The sequence below is a fragment of the Harpia harpyja genome, chromosome 19 (genome assembly GCF_026419915.1).
Source record: "Harpia harpyja isolate bHarHar1 chromosome 19, bHarHar1 primary haplotype, whole genome shotgun sequence".
Classification (NCBI taxonomy): Eukaryota; Metazoa; Chordata; class Aves; order Accipitriformes; family Accipitridae; genus Harpia; species Harpia harpyja.
Genome location: NC_068958.1, coordinates 2,441,809 through 2,465,348, shown reverse-complemented (window position 1 = coordinate 2,465,348; position 23,540 = coordinate 2,441,809). Strand labels below are relative to the sequence as shown.

The window sequence follows — 23,540 nt, the reverse complement described above, 5'->3', positions numbered from 1 at the left end:
CTTTGGAACATGGGAAATACCAAACAAAATTATTGCAAAGGAGAAGTATTTTTATATCTAATTATGCTATATCCACATTTCTTACAGGCTAATACTGTACTAGTTGTTTCTCTACCAGAGAAGCTGTAATATATCAGATACCTGGTTTGCACTGTATTGTATGGATAAAACCTTCATTTCATGTTGAGATAAATAGAGATGATCTGTAGTGTGCAGCATGAAGTCAGACTGTACGTGGTATTCAGATACTGCAAGGTAGGGGAGTAAAGTATAGGTTCAGTAGTAATAAAGTAGCAAGGTAAAGCAGAAGGAGAATGACTCCCACTGAATACTGCAAGCTGGATCTAGCAGCAGGAGAGAAAATATATGAAACTTTAGATCATCTGTCCCCTGTGAGGAGAGGGGAAATTTAAAGTTACTGTGTGGTCTTAAACACAAGCTTATTTCCCGAGAGCCTTGCTCAGAGGGAGTTGTTAAGAACAAATTTTTACTATCTTGTGATAACAAGTGAACAAGAATGTGTATTCTATCTAGGAGAACTGTACATCTGTTGGACTGTGCTGGGAAAAATATCAATGAATTTTTTTTCTGAATCATTTTTCAGTATCACAGTGGCAGTGGTATTTGTAGGCAGGGCAGAACAAAGTGTGCTCTCCTACACAGGAGGGAATTTGGCAGAGTATTGGTATACGTGTACATTTATTGGCACGTATCACATACCTTCAAGAGATGTTTCAATTCCGACATCACAGTATTTTGGCCTTGTAAGGGCCCTGATCTGACTCCTAATGTAATGTCTCTGTACTTTTATTAGTTAAATTCAGGATATCAAATATAACAGAGGTGCTAGTGTAATTTTATGGGAATGGGGAAGGATACTGTTTGTACAGTATTTTACTCATCTCTTAGGCCAACAACTTCACTCTCATTTATCCTAAATCATAACTTACTGGGTCATTATACCATGACATGGTTAACCTGATGTTTGTGTGTGCAAATACATGCCTTCCTGTGATGTGCATAGGTAACCGTCAGATCCAAGGATGAGTCTGGCAATAAAGCAATTTTACAGATGCAGACCACTGATGGGTAACATACTGGAGTATTACTCCAGAGATCAGCCTGTTTCCCTGAACTGTGCTAGCAGGTACTCTGCGTGCATGTGCAGGAATATTCTCACTGAAAACCTAATTCTAAGAATTACACTTTCCCAGAGAGTATATCGAACAGTATGAGTTTCACATCATGATAATGTGCTGGTCCAAGCAACTCATACTGAAGGTGAACTGTACTGCCAACTTGTGGTATACAGAATTCATGAGTTTGACATGCAAACACATCAAGCTTAGGAGTTTAATAAGTAACATTTTTTCTTAAATAATAAATTTGACTTCTTCTAGTAAGCTTTTTGGTTACTGAGTCTGGATCAAAATTTCTAGCTTTTATCTAGCATCATAAGGACAATAAATGTATTCTTTTCTGTATTTTTCTTTTTTAAAGATAGCCAAGACAAGGAGAACATTAAGGAGCATGTAATTTGCAAAAAGAACATACAATCTTTTTAAAATATCATATAAAACTGGCCTCCTGCCAGCGGCAAAATAAGAATTATTTGCAGAAATACTTTAATGTACCATTTTGAAAAAGAACACATTCCTCAAGCTATTATAAAAAAAAAAAGTTACTCATTAAGAACTATCCATCCACATCTGAAGTTAATAGTTCCTTTTGCAATGACAGTGAGTATCTTCTGTCAGTTGTATGTTCACAAATCAGTAAGAAAGCAATGCTTTATAAAATGCAAAGTCAGAAGAAAACTTATCCAGTAAACAGACTCCACTTGGAAAATGTCAGTGGTGTTACACTTCAGACTGGGTTTAAATCTGTATACATCAACCTATGCTTCCAATGTTTATGTTAGACCACTGAAGATTTGTGGCTGACCTACATATGCAAACAAAACATTTGCTGCATACTTGGGGTGGGGGGATTTGCATGATAGAAGATGATGAAAATACGCATAATTGTAAATGACATTTTTCATTCCTGAGTCCTGCTGCACAGAACTTTGGAACTGGCCATGCATGAAAGAGGCTTGCATTTCTGATGGGCAGATTGCCTGGCCATGCTGCGAAGCTGAACCTTCAAGACATTAAGCTTCTGTTTCTTCTTGAGCAACACAAATCTGGTATAATCATCTAACCAAGCAGACTCTGTACTTGCAGATGACACGTATGACACTAACTGAGGGGGCTGAAACTATGCAAGTTCCACATGTCACGTCCAAGTTCATGTCGTGGCAGGCTCAGAGACTCAAGGATTTTACTTGCAAGTTTTCTCTCTTTTCTTCAAATCCCCAATACAACAGAGGGTAACATCACACAATTTCAGTCAGCAGTGGCTAATTTATCTATTCTTGCCTCGGTATTTCATCACACTGCAGCATTTATAGGACATGGTTGGTGCCCCCAGGCCTACCTGGTTAAACAAAGATTTTAGTTTATCACCTCGTGATCATGAATGATAGAGAGTTATCTGATGTAAAGCAAACAAGAGGAACTGCAGGTCAAAACACATTTCTGAACTACTTCATCCGTCTTTATTTTGATAATTTACCTATACAGAAAAGTTCAGATTTGGCAATGGTTGGGGTTTCTGATTTGTTCCCATTTTTTCTGTTAAATTGAAGTTCAAGAACAATTAATTTAAATGAAGGTTGGGCAGTTACATAGTGGGGAATATAAATCTTTACCTCCCTTTGCTTCCAGATCTTTTTTTCACTAGGGGAGAGCACAGCTTCCTAGAACAACAGAGGGAAAAACACATAAATAACACACTGACCTTGCAGTAGCTTTGTATGACAACGTTTCATGGTTGTGGAGAACTCCTGACGTGCTGTTACCCTTAAGTCTGCGTCTTAAATTTTGATCACTGATTGTCTTAAGGTGTCAAGAAAAAACAACAGATTTTGCTGTCTAGTGATACTGCTTAATTTTGCTTCCTTGAGTAAAGAAAGCAATTGTAAGGGAAGTAGAATATGTCTGAAATTTTGGAAATCCAACTGCAGTATACAGTTTTTTGCCTCCGCTAGCAGAGCATATTATTCCCACAATATGCTGTCCTCCCCTTCCCCCGCATCAGGTCATCCTGCTCTGTAGGAGGAAGGGACAGAAGCTGGTTGTTAGTATTATGCATAAAAACAACTCCCAAACTCTTAAATGACTATCATATACAACTGAGATAAAATCCAAAGTCATTGAAATTAGCGAAAGGTTTTATTGCTTTGATGCATACCTCAGGTGATTCACCGGTATTCATCTTTCTGTCCTATAAAGCCATCAGTAAGTCAGTTAAGTCCCTTTGGTCTTAATTGATGAAACTTTACGGCAGTTAACTGCTGTTTCTCAGTAACTATGAATTAGGCATACTTTGCTTCACTCTGCCACTTTATTAAATGTGTACAGAAAAAAGCTGCTTTCAATCAAATACACATCTCCTGAAGAACAGCAAGTAAATTCAGCTGCTAAATCTCAAAGGAATGTCCATGGGCACACTGCAAGTCTGCTAGCATGATAGTACACCAGAGACTTTGCTCTAAAAATTGCACTAGCACAAATAAGTATAAATAATGTTGATAAAGTTGCATGACAAAACCAGATCTGCTAAGATAGTAAGCATGCACAGATCTCTCAGATCTTACAAGTATGATATGGGAGTGATTTCCTGTAACAGAGGTTTTGTCTGCCATTACTGGATGTCTGTCTGGTTGTTCTTGCTCTGTCACATCTTATTTATCATTTAAAATCTTTGCAGCTCTGCTGTGCAGAAATAAGTGCTTAAAATGGTTAGCAGAAGGGAGGAAAATTCCTTGGCATCAAGACCAGATCTCCTTTGGAAAACACGAAGTACCTCTGCAACTCCTTTATCTGAGTTGTGAAGGTGGGTTTGGAAGAAACCTGACACGATCAGACGGGAGCAACAGCTACCTTCCCTGCAAACCAAGTGACGAAACAATTAAAGAACACCCTGCGTACATAATACCCACTACCCGATTTATACCACATCCAAGGTCTCTTAAAAAAATGCAGCTATATAGGAAGAGGGATTGCCATGCAGAGTAAATGTCAATGCAGGCAGAAATGTGCATCCATGTGAGAGAAAGAGAACGAAAGAAATCTTGGTAGCCTGTGCCTGAAAAAAAAAGCTGATACAAACCTGTTCTCTGCAAAAACACTTGAAGCTGTGAGCCAAGAAGCTGTCTTTGGTGCTTCACTCCTACTGTGTTCAGAGAAATGGGACTTTCTATGTGCGCTTTGCACATCAAAGGAATAACTAGCTCAGTACCTCCATCTGATGCAAACACCCACTATGAAGTTTAGCTAACTGTTCACATCAAGAAGGGGTAATGCTAGTAGGGGTTTGTTCACACTAAATCCATGACAACATACTGTGTAACTGTTTAATTCCACATATTTGCCCAGTTTTATTATCCAGAAGAAAAGGCGTACAGCTTTCTTACCTGCAATGGAGTAAAAGAATTTTCTTTGTCCAACAAACTGGAAAGTTAACAGCTTTTTAAGTTTAGCAGCCTTCAACCTCAATTCTCAAACACAGATCCAAACCATTAACCTTAGAAGAGCTAAGCCCTACAAAAAGTTCACAGAAGTTAATGAACATGGAATATTAAACATCTCCATTCAGTTGTGATCTAACACAGCCTGGCACTGCAAGCTTTATTAAATCACAGTTGCCTTATTTATCCCAGGATTCCCATGAGATGTTTCTTTCCCCCTACCCAAAGGATTTTATAATCTGCAGCATACTAGAGAGCGCCAGAATGGAAATAAAAAGACCATTCCTGTTATTTCATCCTGTTCTTTCAATCAGATTAAAAAATGTAACCATCCCAAGTGAAGTCCATATGCTCCAACTTATATAGGAATGCTCTTGTGGCAATGGGAGGGTAATGAGGAGGAACTTTCAGCAGCTCAGCACCATGACAGGTTCATGCATGCCTCAGTTGAAATGCAGTATTGCAGAATCAATGTAGACACTCACCAGTAGCGGCTGTGTTAGGTTTTTTCCCCTTACTAGTTGAGCTTTGCTGGCGTTAGCATCAAAGGAAGCACAAGCATAGGCTGACTGGGTGGCATCTCCTCCTCTTTGGACTTAGGAGACCCAAAAGACGGAATCTTGCTCAATCAGTCCAAGGACATTTGCACACAAAATCTAGGTTATTCATTCAGGTCAACAGACATTTTTTAAATCAAGATTCGTACGAGATAAAAAAAGTGCCGTGAAATGTTCTAAGTACACACTAGGTAACAGCATAAAGATGACACAAAAAATCACCAACAAAGAACGAAACTGATGAATCTGCAGGTGAGATGTGTATCTAAACTAGCATACTGGATAGAAACCAATTCATGTACTTGCATACCTGAAACAAAACCCATTTTGAGTTACGCTGTATAAAAGAGGGATTAGCATAAACATGAGAATATTTAAATGGGAAGGTAATGCAACATTATCACTTGGAAAAAAAAAGCAGCAGCCTGTCTGGAAATGGAAAAACTTAGCAAAGACAGGAGGCTGACCACAGAACCCATTTCAGCACAAGCGCCAGAATGAACTGCTAATACCACAAAATACTTGAACATGTAGGGTCACAGTCAGTGAACCAATATTAATTCTTTGGGCTTTTTCTCCCTCTCTCAATTGTAAGTTTCTGATTTTGGCTCTTGCCCATCTCCCACTGACTTACAAGTACTCAGAGATGCCAAGAAACTCAGGATGATTACGCTCCTGAGATGGAGACAGGGAGTTGTGCACTGTCTGCCTGTGGCCAAAATTTTCTCTCTTGCTGATGTGAAAACTACATAAAAGGTGGTGTCCAACAATATTCAAGCATCCGGCTGGGGAGTTATTTGTATGACAAAAAGTTGTAACTGATCACGCAAAAATTAAGTCTGTGGAACCCAGATGAGATCAGTTGGAGCACATATAAGCCTCCACCCCTTGGATTCTACACAATTCACTTTTCTGATCATTCCTGTAAAGGGCAAAGAGCACGGCTGTTACTAACAGTCAGAGGACAAGTCTTGAGTCTTGCCATCACAGCTGCGCACGTGCCTCTGCACCCATCCCTTACCCGCGCTGGTGCCTGCTGACAGCTCAGGCACGTTGGGCATCCCAGAGCGGCATCTGCAAGGGCTCGCCTGCGTGCCGGCGGTGCCTCACCACCGAGACGAAGCTGGAAGGAAAGAACACCCTGAGCGCACAGGTACAGCAGTAACACCCCGTGCCCGCAGCAAAAATCCTGACAGTGTATTGAGTCAGTCAGTGGACACCAACGGCGTGACAGGCTGCTGACAGAGGGCACGTACTAATTACTAACAGAGCTGTAAGTCACATTTAATGTTGGACATACGTAATGGTTTTAGTTAACCGTTCTTGTGCAGGAGCTGCAGCGAGATCCTAGATCATTGTGTACATCGTCTTTTTAGAATTTCTAACAAACAGAAGAAATGGAGCAGGTGCTGCTGACATGATACAGTGTGACCTACACTGTCCAAAAAAGCAAACAATTCAATTAAGATGAGGCTCCATCCGTAACCCCTGCTGTCAGGAGCACAGTGCTGCAGCTCACAGCCGAGGCAACACCGCCTACTCCAAGGCGTGCTCGGACACTTCCTCGCTATCCGTTTACACCCGTGAACCGGGGTTTGGTATTTTTGTGTCCTCGGAGGTTATGACACGGTGTTGTTCCTCTGTACTCAAAAGGCACCATCAGGCCGGCATAGCCCCAGAGACGCAGAAAGACAAAACCTCCGTAAGCCAAACCTCACCACGACGCTTCGGGTGTTTACTGCCAACCCTAGAGAGAAGGCTTCGCGAGCCGAAACCTCCCTTCCAGATTCACGGAGCCCCGCTCCTTCCAAAGGGCCAAGGCCAATACCGAAACCGGGATCACCGGAACGAAGGCGCCGCAAGGCCCGGAGCGCCGGCCGGGGGTGGCTGCTCTTCGGCAGCCGGTGTGTGGCCGAGCTAACGTCGCTCGGCCGGGGACACCCCCGCGCCGCTACAGCCGGGCACGGCCGCGCTGAGGCGGTGCCTTTCCCCCTCAGCCACCGGGCCGGGGCCGGCGCCGGGGCCGGCCGAGGCGGGGCGGCCGCGGGCAGGGCGGGCTCCCGCCCGCCGCCGCCGCCCCCCGCCATCACATGAGGGAACTTCGGGCCAATGGCGCCGCGGCGAGGGCCGGGGCCCCGCTCGCACCCGCGGACGCTCATTCAAAACGCGGCCGGGCTCGGGCACCGGCAACCCCGGACCCTTGCCCCGGCTCCGCTCCGCCCCGAGGCTCCGCGGGGCCGGGCGCTGCCGGCGGGGATGCCCGGCGGGGCCGCGGCCTGAGGCGGCCGCCCGCCCGCCCGCCGCCATGCCGGTGAAGAACCGGTACAACCTGGTGGACGATGGCTGCGATTCCCGCGTCCCGCTGCACAACGAGGAGGCCTTCCAGCACGGCATCCACTTCCAGGCCAAGGTGAGCCCCGGCCGCGCTCCCGTAGCCCCCGGGCCCGGCGGGGCCCTCGGTCGGGGGGATGCAGCAGGGTCCGTCCCGTCCGCCCCCCCCCCCCCGCCGGCTTTCAGAGCGCCGAGCCCCTTCCAGGCTCCGGGGGGGCTTTGGCAGAAGCCGAGGTTTCCCCGGGCAGGTTCCCCCCCCGCAGCGCCGGGCCCTCTTTGCCCTCGCCTGTTGCCGACCAGTGCAGACCAGCCGCCACCAGTGGGGCATGTGCTGGGCACGGGGCGACGGCACCGCGGGCTCGAGGCCGGGGCTCGCCGTGCCCCCTCCAGCCCTGACCACGGTGTGTTTCTTCAGCTCGGGAGGTGTCCCTAGCCCACGCGACTGTGGGCCAGATCTAAAGAGAGTCTCAAGAAAACACACAAAAAAAAAAAAAAATGATGACAGCCTTGCATTTAATTGTCACGATCAAACAGGTTCTTGCTCTTTTCCTAGTATTTTTTCCAGCTGTTTAATCCCCAGAAGCTGCCTTGTGCGCTTCATTCGAGAACTGATCTGGAAAGACCCCTCTTGCCAGCGCAATGGATACTGCCTGTGCCAGGCGCGCGTCCTTGCTCGATCTGGTGCCCGTCCTGGCCCCCATCGGGCAGGACCCCGTTCCTGCCGCAGTGAGGTAACAGCTCTGTATTCCCCTGGAAACCAGCAGACTGTTATGTGCCGCTTAAAACCTCATTCCATCTGACCTGTTCCCTGCATGAAAAGCTGGGCAGGCACGGTCTTCGTTTAAATGCATGCAGTCTTCAGGTATCAGAAAGAAATACTGATATTGTCAGAAATTTCGTATTGATCGTGAAGAACAGTCTGGCAGCACACCATCGCTCTGGGAAAGTGACTCCATTGGAATTGACATTCTGTAGACAGCATGGGGAAGGGGTTTATAATTCAGCTGACAAGAAGAATTGCATTTTGCTGGAGCAACTCTAGGGTTCCCTTCCCTTCTTTGCAGGTGGCCTAACGCAGATTAGAAATGGAGTTCATGCCCGCTGTCTCCTGAGCTGGGAAGAAGGGGCATATATATTCAAATAAAGCTTTGAGATGCGGATTTTGTGCATTTTGGTTTTCCTGCTAAAAGAGCTGTAAGATTTAAGCAGGATATAGGATGGATCTGAATAGACAATTAATCACGTATTTTAAAAACCTCCCTCTTCCATAGGGGAGAAAACCAATTAATCTTTGATTCGTCTTTTAAATTAACATTTGCTATGCCACAGACTGTGCTGAGGAGAAGAAAAATCCTTATTTTGATTTTTAAAAGATGTGAAGCGACTGTACCTTTAACTGAGTGAAACAAGCTTCTTCAGATTGACAGCTTCAGGCATCCAGAGCTATTCAGAGAGTGGATAACACACTGTTAAGATGTGTGGGTCTGAGATGGGGTTTGCATTACCTTAGTAACATGCTTCCTCGGTTCTGCTCTAAAGTCTGTCTCTTCCAATTAGGATGCTCATTGTGGGCACATCAGTCAGCTGCAACTCTGACAATGACAAGGCTGTAACTGGCTGCCAGGTGTCTCACACCAGGCAATCTTACTGACCACATTTAGTCTCTAATCTCCACATACCAAACTGTCTTACTTGCCCTATAATCTTCAGGGACAAACTTCAGGAGGTCAGTACTGGGAGCTGCTTGTGGAAAGGTGGCTGTTTGTGCAAAGCGTCGTGAGCTGGCAGGGCTCTGCATGGGAATGCGAGTACCCAGACTGCAGCAAGGCCAAAGCAGGGAGACTGGGAGAATCTCTTCTGGCTCAGCAGTCACCAGCTCTCCTCTTGCCCCCATCTATTAATTTATCTTTGGTAGCAAGGCCTGTTCTCCACTGCAGCTCTGCTGTTCACAGACAAAAGGCCAGCTGGCTGCACTAAATTAATCTGGATTACCTGTGACTGTACTGACAGCCACCACAGAGCAGGGAAGGAGATGCCTGCAAACCAAAGAGACCACAGATCTGGAGTGATACGGATATGGCCTCGCCGCCAGGGCAGAAGAAAATCCTAGCTCTGTTGCTCCCTTCCCTGCTGCCCTCAAGCTCTCATGGTCTGAGCGGTTTGACTCTCCTGTGGTTTACCAAAGGCTGTAGCTGAACTTAACTGCTTTTAAAAATGCCGTTTTGCAAAGGCATTTACAGAAGCATCAGAAAAGCCAGATGACCTTTCAGATTGCTTGCAGTGTTTATTTCAAGGCAGGTGAAAGAGCAGTAAATACTGAGCCAGGAGAACTCATCTCTGAAAGCCCTATTAAGTAGAAGTTTTTCAAGATAAAACACATTGCAAGCTGCAAGTGTTACGGTAGAGAAATAAGACCAGAACTACGTCAGTAACAGTGATAGCTATGGGGGTGCTCTTGGGGAAGTATTTTGTCTCTGTTCATATGTATATTATCACCCTGAACGTTTGCAGGGCCTCCTGATTAGCTGCCCCTTCTCCTCCCCTCTACAGGGGAACAACTTTCAAAAAAAAAAAAAACAAACCAACAAAACAAAAAAAACCCACAACAACAACAAAAAAACCAAACCCAAACCCCACAACTTGAAACCACCCACTCTAAAAACAGATGCAATTCATGAACCAAATGCTCTTGAGAGGGTGACTAAGCTTTGTAAACTGCCCCACCACCCCGACCTGCCCGTGACAACCATGCAGAGATGGGCTGTGTTACACCGAGGGAGCTGACAGACCCTGCTGGGAACCTGCCAGCGCTGAGCCCAGCACCCTGCCCTCGGCTGCCTGAGCCACAGCCGCAGGTCCGCACCCAGCACCAGCCCATGCTGGCAGGATACTGGCATTTCTCATCAGGCTGCTCACCCTCTCACTCAGATAGCATTTTTCTTGCCCTCACCAACATGCCCTTGACATGCAAGTCTTTCCTCAGAGCTGTGAGCCACACTGCTTTACAACATTAATGGCCTTTTGCTCCATATGTGAGGTGACTCTCCAGGACGCTTATGTTTTCCTCATTCCCAAGGCTGAGCTGGCAGCGTTGTGCCTCCTCCGCTTGGCAGCAGTGCGGGCAGCGCTCCTTGTGTGCATCTGTGCCACGTGTGCTCCTACAGGTACCACCATACTGCAGCAGCCGCCTCCTGCCAACAGGTGCACGACCAGACTCTGCTTTGGCACACAAGCGTTACAACCCAGCGTAAGGGGAGAGTACAGGCAGCGCAGGGACCAGCACACAGGAGGGAGAAACGCCAGCAGCAGGAAGCTGTCTGCCTGCAGGTCTTCCCTAACAACCCACGTAGTGCCGGCAGCATACTGCCATTGCACGCAAGAGAACCGGCAGCCGACTTGCAGAAAGCTGTAGGTGTGGTGAAGTGGTAGAGGCGGAGGTGCTGGCAACCTGCCGTCTGCCCGCGTCGCAGCCCCCAGGTAAGGGGCCCTGCTGGGACTGATGGTTACACTTAAGTGCAGACACCCAGTGCCAAGGGCAGCCGCTATCACAGCTCAGCCAGGCAGCTTGTTTAGGACTGGAGCTCCGATGAGCATAGTTTAAAAACAGCTGGTGTAGGATGCAGATTTGAGTGGGTTTACCAGGATTGTGCAGACAGCTGAGCTGGTCCGCCCAAGCAGGGACAGTGGTGTCCAGAGAGAAGATGGTCCACACTGAGAAGTTAGGCCAGAATCACGAACCTTTTCCAGGAAAGCTAGTTGTTGCACATCCTGGCAACTTTCCAACTCTTATGTGCTTTTAGCTTTGAGTCTTTTAAAAGCAGGTGTAGTGAGGAAGGACAAGGGATGGACAGTCCCTTTTCCAGACCCACTGGATCATGACTTAGCAACAGACATTGCCCTGCAAAGCACTGGTAAAGGCACATCCAGAATATGAATGAGGTCAGAGGCTCACACCTGACGTTAGAAATCCATGAACTTCTCCCTGACTTTGATAACATTATCCACAACAGATACTCCTATCACGTCCTGGGTCAAGAGAGTCTAACCAAGCAGGGACTAAATTAATGAGAGATGCTGTTTGTTTTGAAGAAGGCTACACCATTAACTTGTGCATTACTTCACAGATATCTCACTGTTCTGTCTTTCAGTACATCGGTAGCTTGGATGTACCCAGACCCAACAGCCGCGTGGAGATTGTGGCAGCCATGAGAAGGATTCGGGTAAGTTCAAAAGAGCTGAACCCCACATGGAATAAAAGGTTATGTTCACTGGAGTGACTTGGTTGCAGTGTGCTGTTCTGCATTCCTTCCCACCTTTCCTATCTGGAGCTCAAATCTCAGCACAATCAGGATTCTAACAAGCTTCTCCAGAAATTCCCAAGGTATATTAGGATAGACCCTTCCCCTGCTCTTTGCAAAGGGATCGGTTAGCAAAACTCAAACGTAAAACCCTAGTCTCTGCTGAGCAGGTATGGGGATTCTCCTTGAACCCAAGAGATTTATTTAGGCTGTTCGGGTTTTTGTGTGTGTGAAAAATGAGATGTACACCATCTGCTCCACAAAAGCACTCAAATTCATTGACAGGTCTAAATATATTATGTTATTATATATTGAAATATCAGTGGCCTGGCAGATGTTATGGATGTAAATCCCATCAGACTAGACTTTGTGGATTCTGCTGCTCATGGAATAATTTGCTGCTTTCCCCCATCCTCCAATACAGTTTTACAGTTCCTGTTTCCCATCAAGTCTGTGCTCTTCCTCCTGTAGCCCTTTATTCTTCAGAACAGCCTGTGAATGGTCACCAGATGTAGCTACAATTATCTGGGTGGCTAGCTTCAGTGGCAGTGGTGGCAGTTCAAGTGTATCGACCCCAAAAGTGCAGGTGGTGTACCTGGCTGAAGTTTTGCAGGGGTCTTAATTCTGAGGCAGTTCATATGTCTCACATCAGCTGAAGCAGGTTTGAGAATCTTCCATTTAAAGCTTTGAAAGGATTATCCTATTTCCCCCCTCCCCCCGCAGTGTTTAACCATCTAATTTTCGTTTAGAATAGCGCTTTTTAAACTTAGCCTGTAACTGGCTGGGGAGCTGATGTATTCATCTCCAGCCAAGCTCAGAAATGACATTCCCCTGCCTTTGCCTGCTCAGACTATTAGCACAGCTCTCGCTCGGAACACAGTGCAGCAGCAATCTAAATTGCCTGGTTATTTATGGAACAGGTGACTATCTATAGGAAGCAAAGGCAATAGGTGAGGACTACTGGGGCAGTTTAGATGCTGGAGTAACTATTGGTAATTTTTTATCTGAATCAATATTTAGCAGATTTGACACTGCACTTCTGCTGATGTTTGACTAGATAACACCCTTCTAAGAAAAAGCAGACAGTATTTTAATATCAGTTTCTAGAAAGTGTTACGTTCTGTTTTCACACCTGCAATTGCCACGATGGTATCTAGCTCAGAGTCTTGGCGGTGCAATAGCATGCTTGAGTGCTACATGAAGCATGTAAGAAGCCACTCTGCATTCATGGATGCAATCAGTTAATCTTATCACACAATATTTTTAAAGTAGGCATCCTGTATTCTATACTGGGTTTTTAATCTTGGAAGCCCTTTCCAAAAAGGGAGGGCTTCCCTTTTCATGTGCATATTGTACAGCAGGATCTTATTCAGACACTTCCTGGCTGCTGAGCGGAAGATGCTCCTCTATTGAAGATAGTTAATTGGCACTGATCCTTAATTAGAGCATAAAGAATGAACTGGGAGGTCTTTGAAGAGAATTCTAGTGCATAGAGTACACAACCTAGGAACTGAGGGAAGATGGGGGTTATTTATGTAGCGTTCATTTGCATGCAGAGGCCTTGTCTATACTAGAGTTTTTTCCCATGGACTCTCAGCAGCACCAGTTGCAACTGGGAGGAAACACTGGAAGAAGCTATTGGTGGAAACTAGTATTTTGCTACCATCTTATTGTGAGTGGTAGTGCCTGTTTGCACTGCAAGAGTGAGAAAGGTCCTGCAGCCCTGCCAAGTGCTGGCAGGGGCACGTTGTGCTGAAGCTTTCATCCTTTGTGCACTCCAGTGTTCCACTGGAATTCTCTACTGGAGCGGAAGAGAAAAGTCGCACAGTACAAGCCCCAGCACAACATTTCCTATGCTGCTCCCTATGCCCTGCGACATGGGAGGAGGCAGCGTGAGCCATCACTGGAGCAGTCGGTGACGGAGCCAGCTGAGCACAGGGGCAGCCCACGGCACAGGCAGGCTGTTACTCATTGCTTCTGCCACTCCAGAAGGGGACCAGGGAGGAGGATGAGGAGTCACAGCTCTGTGTTTTCCAGGCTGTGACAGAGCTGGTTATTCTAGTTATTCATTAGTAAATTGATCCAAGCTCTGAAACTGCCTTCCTACTACTATGTCTGATTCTGGTCTCCAGTCTGTGATTAAAAGCGCTTGCCCCAGGGAAAAAACCCTTGAGCTATCTAGCACTCAAAGTTGTCCTTAGAGTGTGGGGAGAGAGAGAGGGTGGTAAGAAAAGTAGCAACTCCAGTTGCTAAGTCTACTCCTTGGCACCTTACTGTCCCATGTTTTGTACTGGGCTCTTTTGCCAGTTGCATATGAATTATGCCAGGGAACCCAGGAGGAGTTCAGTGGTATTCTCCATGCATTAGCAGAACAGTCTGCTGGCAGACTTCAGGACATGCAGAGCACACAGGCTGTAGGACATTACTCCCAGAGAGCCTCAAATGACATGTTTTAACATTAGTCTGCTGAAATCACGATCTGCTCTTTTGCAGTTAAGTATTTAAGATGCACTCTCATAGTAAAGCTTAAATCCATATTCCTGACCGAATGGATGCTTGTAGAATTGCTAGCAATACTCCATTAGTCACACATTAGATTCCCATTTCATAACAGACTGGAAAACCTTGTCTCATCATGTTCTATGCTTCCACTGGAGGGAATGCAAATGCAATAGGTAGAACAGGGAAGCTGCTGTTCTTAGCTTCCCATTATGCAGAGCTAGACAACTTTTTAAGTTTGCTAATCCTCCTGGTGGATTATTAGCTGCATGCAGCTGCCATGTTATTATATGATTGTCAGAGTTCAAACTAATCCCTCTACCTCCTCTTACCCTGGCAGGGGAGGTGACGAAATCTGCTACTTGAAAAGTACACTGTGCTCTGACAGGCATGTCAAGTTGCTGTTTATGAGAGTCCAATTCATTGTGCAGGTCCAAGCACCCAGTGCAGGCAGGTGTTCCTCCACCTCCCGGGGAGAAGCAGCGTGCCGCATCTGCTGTCTCCTGCTGCCCGAGGCCATCCAGGTCTGGGTGTCTGGCAGCACCCACTCAACATCCCGCATTCGGAGTCAGCATTCTGGTGGAGCTGGCTTTTTGCTGAAGTGGATTCATCTGCAGATATTTGAGCCTTCTCAGCACTCTAGGGAGCTTATGTGCCATACAAGATTTTTCTTTCTGCAGAAGTGGCAGCTAATGTGAAGAATGTGAAAGTCCTTCTCGAAGGCCCAAATAGCTCCCCAGTTCAGCAGGGTCACCTTTCCCTAGACACAATACCCCTGGCTGCCTGTTAGTGAACAACTAAATAGCCAAGTTCTCCCCTTAGCTCTCACAGAAGTTAAGAGGAAAGATGTGGAGCCCACGCGACACTGAAACAGTAACAGGAAAGCTTTGCTAAAGATGCTTATGGGTACAGGCCTAGGGGTAAAGATGGGTTTTGTAAAACACAAAACATTTCCTTGAAGCTCCTGAGGTTGCTTGGGAAATCTTGCCCTGGGAGACCAGGGAATGGATGGCTATATGTGAAAGGTTAACATCACACGTCCTGCATCTGTTCCCCAGCTTTCACAGAGCTAGCACTGACCAGAGGAGAAACAGTCAGCTGTTACCTTCCTAGAACAACACTACCCAGCACTTCACAGCCAGTCGAGTAGCCCTAGTGAAATGCAGCTATTTTGAGCGGCGAGTTGTACAAGGACACGGTAGGACTAAGTGTCAAAGCCTGTCATGCCCACAGACAGCCTGCTGCCACCAATTCCCAAATTCACTCCATTTAATTACCTTTAAGGCACATAATCAGTTTCCCTGGAATTTGCACTTAAGATTCTACGAAGCCTAGAAATTTCAAGTCTGTTTGGAAGGTCTAGCTTGGACCTAAGCAGGTATTAACACTCAGAAATGAGCCAGATGTTGGATTATTTAATCATTTCACAAGGGAACAGCCAACTGGTGCTGTGCCCATCCAAGCACCAGGATGAACAAACAAGGAGGAGGCAGGCATCCAGACTAATGTGTTTCTTCTGTTACCTCCACATTTCTTAGGCTTAATTAAATTGAGAAGTCTTTTTCCCCAGAGGCCAGTGTGCCAGAGAAGCAGAAACATTTATAAACCTTGACACAGGATACATCAGAAATGCCCGAGTTCTCCTTAGCATGACAACTGGGTTCTCACTTCAGCCTCCCCGTCTTATCCTGACCATTCTTGCTGCATCCGTGCTCTTAAGCAGAGCCTCAATGCTTTGCAATTTCTCCACATGGTATTCTAGTGAGGAAGTGCAATCTAGCTACACCGTAAGTCATATTGACTGCCAAATATCTACTGGTAGTGTTGAAGTGTGACATGACATCCATTTAAATCAGGATGAGTAAAAGTTACGATACTACAGTGCAACCTTGTGAAGCAGAGGCAGCAGGGACAGCTGCACAGAACCTGTCTCTCCTGCACCTCATCAGCTCCCAGTCTGATAGCTGGGCTGGCTTCATACAGCAGCTTACACTTAAAGACATGCCAGCCTATAAATTGCAATGGTTCAGGAGCAAATATGGATGTCATTTATCTGCTCTTGCTAGAGACGGAGGGCAACAAGGTGGACAGCTGGCAGAGGGCAGGGTGACTGCCTTCAGCCATCCCAGTTTAATTTATCACTGGGTGGCAGACTTCAGAGGTAGAGATGTTTAATAGGCTCATTCATGAGATTCTTCTAGAACACAGTTTCTTCAGTTTTCACAGGCAGACAGCCTTCTTACTACAGAAGAGAAGTGCACCAAGATAACCGCTGCATAGATTCCTCTGATATATTCTGCCTATAAGCCCTTCCTGAATTATCATGCTTGGAGCTAAGTTTTCCTGCCAGCCCTATGTTAATCTAAGCTGGAGTTGTGATCAGTACTAAAAAAAGATAGAAGCTGAACTCCCAGCTGCTGGGTTTCTTTGTTAGTCTTTGCAGCCTCTCCCAGTATAATGAAGTTATTTGGTCTGCTGCATCTGAAGCCCAGACTCAAACGTGGAAGTGCAAACTGTTGGAGCACTTGCCCCAGTACAGACCTGTGTAGCTGCCTGCCAGGATCTGTTGTTGTTGGATGGGAGTTGGTTCTGCTGCAGTTCCTGGAGGGCTTTCCCTTTCAGCCTCTTTGGAAGAGCATCCAAATACTCAGCTAATGACAGCCCTGGGCTGTGAAAGAAAACAATCCTAGCATCTTAAAATATTTCTGCAGTCTTCAGACTGCTGGTGTGGACCTTTCTTTAGTTCTCAGAATGCCACACACCTTCCTTTCATTTACAGGAAGGTGCAGGAAAAACAGATGACAGTTCTTAACATGATTAGAGTGTAAAACAAGCATCTCGTGTCTGCTGCAAACCACTAGCACACCCTGAGCCAGTTAAGGACACAGCTGATAGTACACAGTGGTGGTGGGGAAATGCTCCATGTTGGTAACCAAGTCTCATTTACTAGATGCTTTACAGACAGGAGAGCTGGGCCCTGTCAGTTCACCCAAGGCCTTTAAATAAATATTGTCTTCACATAGTGACATTCACTAGATCACATGAGGACAGTACTGTAGAACATAGTCCCATGCTGCAGTCATGGGTCCAATCAACATTTATACTGACAAGCACACAGGCAGACAGCAGACATTATGAGAAGATGAGAGAAGGACTTCAGAGAGACAAGCTTCCCCAAGCCTGTACATTTCTCTTCCTCCTTCTTCCCCATACCAAAAGTACTATGTATTTACCCCAAAGTATGCTCCAAGAGAGCATCTTTTTCTAGGATACCTTCCCTGCTTCTCTGGAGAACCATGCAAGGGTTGCTTACTGATACATATTAGAGCCTATAGCCTCCAGGAGGGAGCGGTGGTTTTAGGTATCCAAACCAAGTATACATGAGCATGTACAAACTTGCTCCAATACCTTCTGCAGAAAGTCTGGTGTCAATTTTGGCTGTTCTCCAAAGCAGAGGCCTAAGAAAGGCTCATGCAGCTTCACGCAGGCAGTACATGATCAGGCTGTAGTCAACCCTCCTCAGCACAGCCTACAAGTCTACTCAAAAAAACCCTGAGGAACTTGCACTAGTGACTTGGAAGGAGATCTACAGGTGATCATGGATGGCTTTCTGTCCTCTGCCTACTCACTGGATCTTTCTGTACTTCTGTCTCCCTGTCCAGCAGCCCACATACCTTTGCCTGCAACCTTACCTGCCATCTGCTTTATTAAGGGAAGGTACCAGTCAATGCAAGAAAGCTACAGGCATAGAGAAGAACAGGCAAGCAGGCTAAGAAAACTGAGATTGGCATGAGGGCATCAAGAGCAGAGGGCATGACTTGGCTCAAGGCATCCTTGCCGTACAGCCCTCCTCTTCCCCAGGCACCTGGTGCCCCAAGCAGGGCTGTGTCCCATTACCCAACCCTGCTCAGCTCCAGGCACTCAGGACTGCTCAGCTCCAGGCACTATGGTCTCAGAAACACCAGTTACTCCCAGGGTCCCATCCATGACAGGCACCTGAGGCAGTTTAAGGTTTCTACCATGCAAGGTTAAGCTAATTGGTTTTACCTTTCCAGGCCCTGGCAAAATACAGCAAGTGTTTTCAGGATGGCAATTAAGTGTTAATTGCAGCTAAGTTTAGCCCTAATGCCTCATTAGTTTGTTTTCCTCTATTTGTTGCAGCTATAGCAGAGTCTCCTGCACAGGGATGGGGATCAGGCTGGGCTTCCCGGAGGCAGAGGAGTCCTGCAGCATGCTCCAAGGGTCCTATCTGAGCCCTGCCAGGAAGCCTTTTACCTCCTCCTACCCAAGAGGAAGAGACCTGGGTGTAAAGACAGAGACCCTTAGACCTGAATGCTCTAATTAGCATCTAGGCAGCAGCACTGCAGGGATCTCTGGTATGCCCATTTTCATGATACAGTGGATTTTGCATCCCTTCCTATTACACCTTCACTGGAACCTTCACCACCCCAGCCCCCTTAGAAGGTTCTTTGCCCTCTCCCATGCCAGTTAGTGGGTTTAACAAGGGCAGGCAGTACTGAAACTACTATTCAGCACCCTGTTCTACTGAAAAGCATTTTACTGTTCCACACTGTAAACAGCACCTGAGTTTGGTTCCCATAGTCTGTTTGCTGGTCTTCAAGAAGATGACAGACCTGACAGAGATGCCCTTGGCAGGGGAAGGCACCTTACATTAGGAGATGACAGCCACATTACAGGTCTTACCTTTCTGCAGCATGAGCGCTGCCAGGATGCTGAGGAAGGAGGCGAGCCGTCTGGCAAGAATCCATTTCTCCAGGCAGAACAAGCAGCCTCAGCTCGAGAGTGCAGGGCCTCCTCTCACAACAAGGAGAATTGTAGAACCACAACCTCCCCGCCACTGCTCCTACCCCACCTCCAAGAAGGGCTTCCTACCCTGCCACTGAGTTTTATAGCCTCTCCCCTTTCCCAGTATGCCCTGCAGCCCTAATTAGCCAAAATGCCAAGTGGGACGGTATCTCCCAGAGGTCCTTTGCCATGAAGGCCCAAGGAAGGGGGAAGGCTGGGGTTGGAAGGCTGGGTGATGCAGGTGGAGCTCCTTGGGCCACTCTACATGTGTTCTTCCGTCCATGGTCGCCTTAGCAGGCTCAAGTGTGTTTCATGCTTATGCTGCTTCACTAGCCTTACAGAAAACTTAATTTTCATAAACTGAAAAAATGGCTTTTAAAATGTGGAAGCTGCTTTTCTAGAAGAATTGAGTCTGCCGTATCTCAGACTAACCCAAGCTTGTTTTATCCAGTTTCTGCTCTTCGTATTATTGTAACGCAAAGGGAAGAAGCTCTTAATGAGATGTTTTTGCAGTGGCGTCATGCACAGTGTTTCTAGGCAGCATTGTGTGGCTATGGAGAACTGACTACGCTCCGCTTGTACATCTTGAGTGGGAGGAGAGGAATAAACACCTCTGAGATTACACAAGAACCCAGCCTTCTGCTCAGTGCTCGGGGATGTCTCACCGTGCCATAAAGCCACCCCACTGACTTACAATCTCTCGCAGGTTTCCACCCTGCTCATCTCCAACCCTAAATCACCTCTGGACTTCTTGCCACAGAATAATGATTAGTTATCTTCTGCCACTTAACTTCTGAGCTGAAATGAGTGGGGACTGGTCTAACTGTGAATACAGGCTACTGTAACAGAAGACAGCTTAGAGTTTTTTCAGTAGCCACATGCTATGACCTAGTTTTTGAGAAGTGACTGGTGATTATAGATGCCTCAGTTCTTGTACCCTGTTCAGAGAGTGCGCTATGTATGATTGATAACAGATGGATGGAGGGATCAGTGAAATGTGTCATCTCTAAGCAACAGTGACCTTTTAATGCCTTCCTCAGAGTGCTGGAAACTGGATGGCTTCTCCAGTGAGGGGGTGGAACTAGTGAGGCATATTAATATTGTTTTGCATAGGAGTCATGATGGATTGGAGTTTAGTTGAAGGCTAATAAAAGCAGTAGTTAAACAGATAAAAGCTAAATTTAAATGTTAGTACTAAATAGAGCAAGACAGAGCTTTTTGTCTGATACTAAATCTTGGCAATGAGGCAGGTACCTTTTAATTGTAAAATAAAGTGGTTTTAACAGTATTATTATACTACCGAAGCATTTGATTTCACTAGCTAAAATATCAGTGTATGAGATCTCTGCAAACCTTTTATCTAGTTTGAAATAAAGCAGCTTTTTCAACAATTATGTTACTGGTTGTAGAGTATTACAGAGATGAAATATAACGGCTTTCAGATTACATTCTGGTGTAGAACAGTCTGCCACAACTCAAAGTTCCTTCTGTATTGGTGTCTAAAAAAATGTTATTGAGATGGCAACCAGAGTATTAGCGAGCACATTGGATTAGCTTATTAACAAGGAGGTGCCTTAATCTGAGTGACAACTGCATGGGCAAGAGCACAGAAACTGGGGATGCCCGTGGTGTGGAATGCCTTTGCAATGCTGGTGGAGCAGACACCCTCCTCGGGCAGCTAATACAAGTGCATGCGTTGATTTCCACTAGAGCAGGTTGGCATGTTTCAGGAACAAAACAGAATAGTCCATGAAAATACAAACACCTAAACCTGTCCCATGGGTGAAGCTATCTACATGCAGGGAAAAATAAAAGCAGCTTGTAGCTACGGTGTAACCTTGTGCTTCAGGTTCTGAGGTTAAGAGTGTCTGCACTGGACATGGGAGGAAGGCTAGACCTAGTGCCACAACAGTGGGTGCCTTTGTAGACACTGTCTTGATTTTGTCCAATGCAAGGGCCCTTTGTACTTTATGGATTGGTGTTCTGAGGAGAGGAGACCCTGAGGGACCATGACCACAAAGCAAAATTCTGCCCAGTAAAATAAGATTTGCTAACAATAGCTTGGTTCTACATTTGCTTTTTTTCATTCTGCTTTTGCTCTGTACTAAATGAGGCCTGAAGGCAAACAGAATCAGGGCTACTTAACATAATACTTTGATAAGCTACTTTATGTTTTGACCAAATAACTCTATGATAAATCTACAGAATAAAATCTTGAACAGGTCCCTGGAGGGAAGGATACTTTGATGAGGGAGCAGGGATTTTTCAAAGGCATTACAGAATGGTTTTCTTTCTTTTCCTGCAGCAGTGATTAGACATTCTCTAAGTGGCCTTTCCCTGGGCCAGATGGGTTGTTCGGACTAATTGGCAACCGCCTGACTGTTTTCAGGACACCCGAGTCACTTCCCCCTTCCTCCATCCTTCTGTCACTCTGCTGCTGCAGATACTGCCGCACGGTGGGTCTGCCGGAGGGGAGGATGCGGCCCCTTGCATTGCAGAGAGCATTGCAGGACAGGGCCCCGAATCACCCTGCTGCCTGCACAGCCAGGTCCAGCATACTCCTAGGAATCCCACCAAACCCTCTGAGCTCCAGGGTTTTCATTCTAAAAAGAAATTATTTTTGTCACAGGAAGGAGAGCAGTGGGACATGTTAAGACTAGATGCAGTGTGATGGAGGACTAGGCATTTACAGGTGGCTCCAGGAGGGTGTAAGGCACACAGTTACTCTTCAGGCACGTGGATCCTTTGGTAGAACCGGCCCAAATGCTGGTGTCTGCCATCAACACCTGCTGCCTCCGAGTGCCCTGGACCTACCACAAAGCCATATGCGGTTCATGAAGCGCTAAGGTTCAGTGATCCTGAGCCATCACGGACCAGTTCAGTCCTGCTGCAGCCTGTGCTCCTGCCATTAATGATTATGGGGCCTAAACTTCCAGCCCAGGTACATTTTCTTCTTTTCATGTTGTTGCCTCCCCAGGGCAATGCTGGTCTCCTGCTTGTCTTGCTTCCTTGCATGCAAGCCCAGGGCAGGAGAAGCTGTGAGCTGGGGCAGGGAACACTGGTTGTGGTTAATCATTGACCTGTATGCAAGCAGCACAGGACACATTAATGTCCACAGCTTCACACCTAGCTGCTGACACCAGTGCTAGCCCAGGGACACTGGGAACGGCACTGGGGAGCAGAGCAGGCATCAGTAAAGTGGAACCGAGCATCAGCTCCAAGGGCGGCTGCCGGTCACTGCTGAGCAGGGGGACACCACCATGTCATAGCTGTATTTGCAGTGCAAACAGGGCACACCCAGGCAGGTTCCCACTCTTTGTAGCTGCTTTTGTGGCTGGCTGTAACAAGTTCTTCATCTTTACTCACCTGTCTGTGAAGTAGCTGCATACCCAGCTGAGGACCCTGGCATGCCTCCAGGAGACCTGGGCACGCACGCTGTCCAGCACCACAAGCCTGCAAACGACTGACAAACAAATCATCCAGTAGACTCTTGTTCAAGAGCCAGAAAGCCCAGCCCAGGCTGCTTGCCTCTGCCTTGGCACTTGGCTCTGATGCTGTGGTACAGTTTTGATGACAAGACCTCTGTAACAATAAATACTGATACCATAAAACCCTCTTTATCCATAATTCCCACTATCTAAACCCAGGCTGTTTATCTCATCATGATTCACTAACCTCAGTAGCTCCCCTGAGGCTAACAGAGTCCTTGAACTGCTTAATATTCCGGAGTTTGGAAATGACACAATTAGCGTTCAGTTTTCTTTCTCTTATAGTAACAGTCTTGTTTCCAAATTTGAGTAAGATTTTATGGACAATTTGAGGAGAACCCAGAGACCTTCCTTTAGATTTAGGGATTGCCACAGAGAAGAGTTACCACAGTCTACTGGCAATTTTATTAGCATTCAATAATTTCTAACTAAGGACCATTTGGCAAGAATCAGCATGCCAGCCATGCTGTGCCTGGCTCTGCTCAGGTCTTCACATCTGGGTGATACCTGGGTGCGAGTCACGCCTGCCCAGGGGCAGCCTGGCAGGAGAGGGGTGTGATTGTTTAAGTGATCTAAATCACTCATTCCCGACAAGGGGCGAGCTCCCTTCTGTCTTCCAGAAATGCACACACTACAAGAGCTCTTGAGCAGATTTCAAAAGACATTTGTGCCCTGCGTGTTGCTTAGAACAACCAACATTCCTTCTGAAGTCAATAGGAATTAGGAATTGTGTGCTTTAGAAAATCCCTCTTAATAGCTGCATCTAAACATCGGACCTGACTCTGCAGATTTCACTAAGGAGGCAGGATCTTTCAGTACTGCACGCCAAGTCTTTACTAATAGACCTTACACACACAGTCCCTGTGGCCCTTCAGTGACTGATCCCCTCCAAGCTCAATGGCCTGTTCCTGGCTGGAATTGCTGTACTGTTGGTGCTCTCCGATGCAGACACATCCTTTCTGTGCAGCTCTTGGAGTCCGACTATAAG

General features: G+C 46.4%; 1 protein-coding gene and 1 long non-coding RNA gene across 3 annotated transcripts in view; one reads left to right on the top strand and one right to left on the bottom strand.

Moving 5' to 3' along the window:
- Nucleotides 1-1,534: 1,534 nt before the first annotated feature.
- LOC128154812 (uncharacterized) lies at nt 1,535-6,924 on the bottom strand. Its single transcript, XR_008239429.1, has 4 exons — nt 5,059-6,924; nt 4,520-4,646; nt 2,753-3,991; nt 1,535-2,478 (listed from the first exon to the last, which is right to left on the bottom strand). It is a non-coding gene; the product is annotated as an uncharacterized LOC128154812 (long non-coding RNA).
- Nucleotides 6,925-7,230: 306 nt separating this feature from the next.
- The window catches only part of LOC128154200 (carboxyl-terminal PDZ ligand of neuronal nitric oxide synthase protein-like), an 84,503-nt gene continuing 68,193 nt past the window's right edge, over nt 7,231-23,540 (top strand). For both annotated transcript variants that reach the window (XR_008239292.1, XM_052814444.1), the window contains exons 1-2: nt 7,231-7,540; nt 11,610-11,681. Coding sequence is in view for 1 of the 2 variants with exons in the window: in XM_052814444.1 (XP_052670404.1) it covers nt 7,436-7,540; nt 11,610-11,681 (177 nt within the window). In the remaining variant the exon portion in view is untranslated. The remainder of the gene's footprint in view (nt 7,541-11,609; nt 11,682-23,540) is intronic.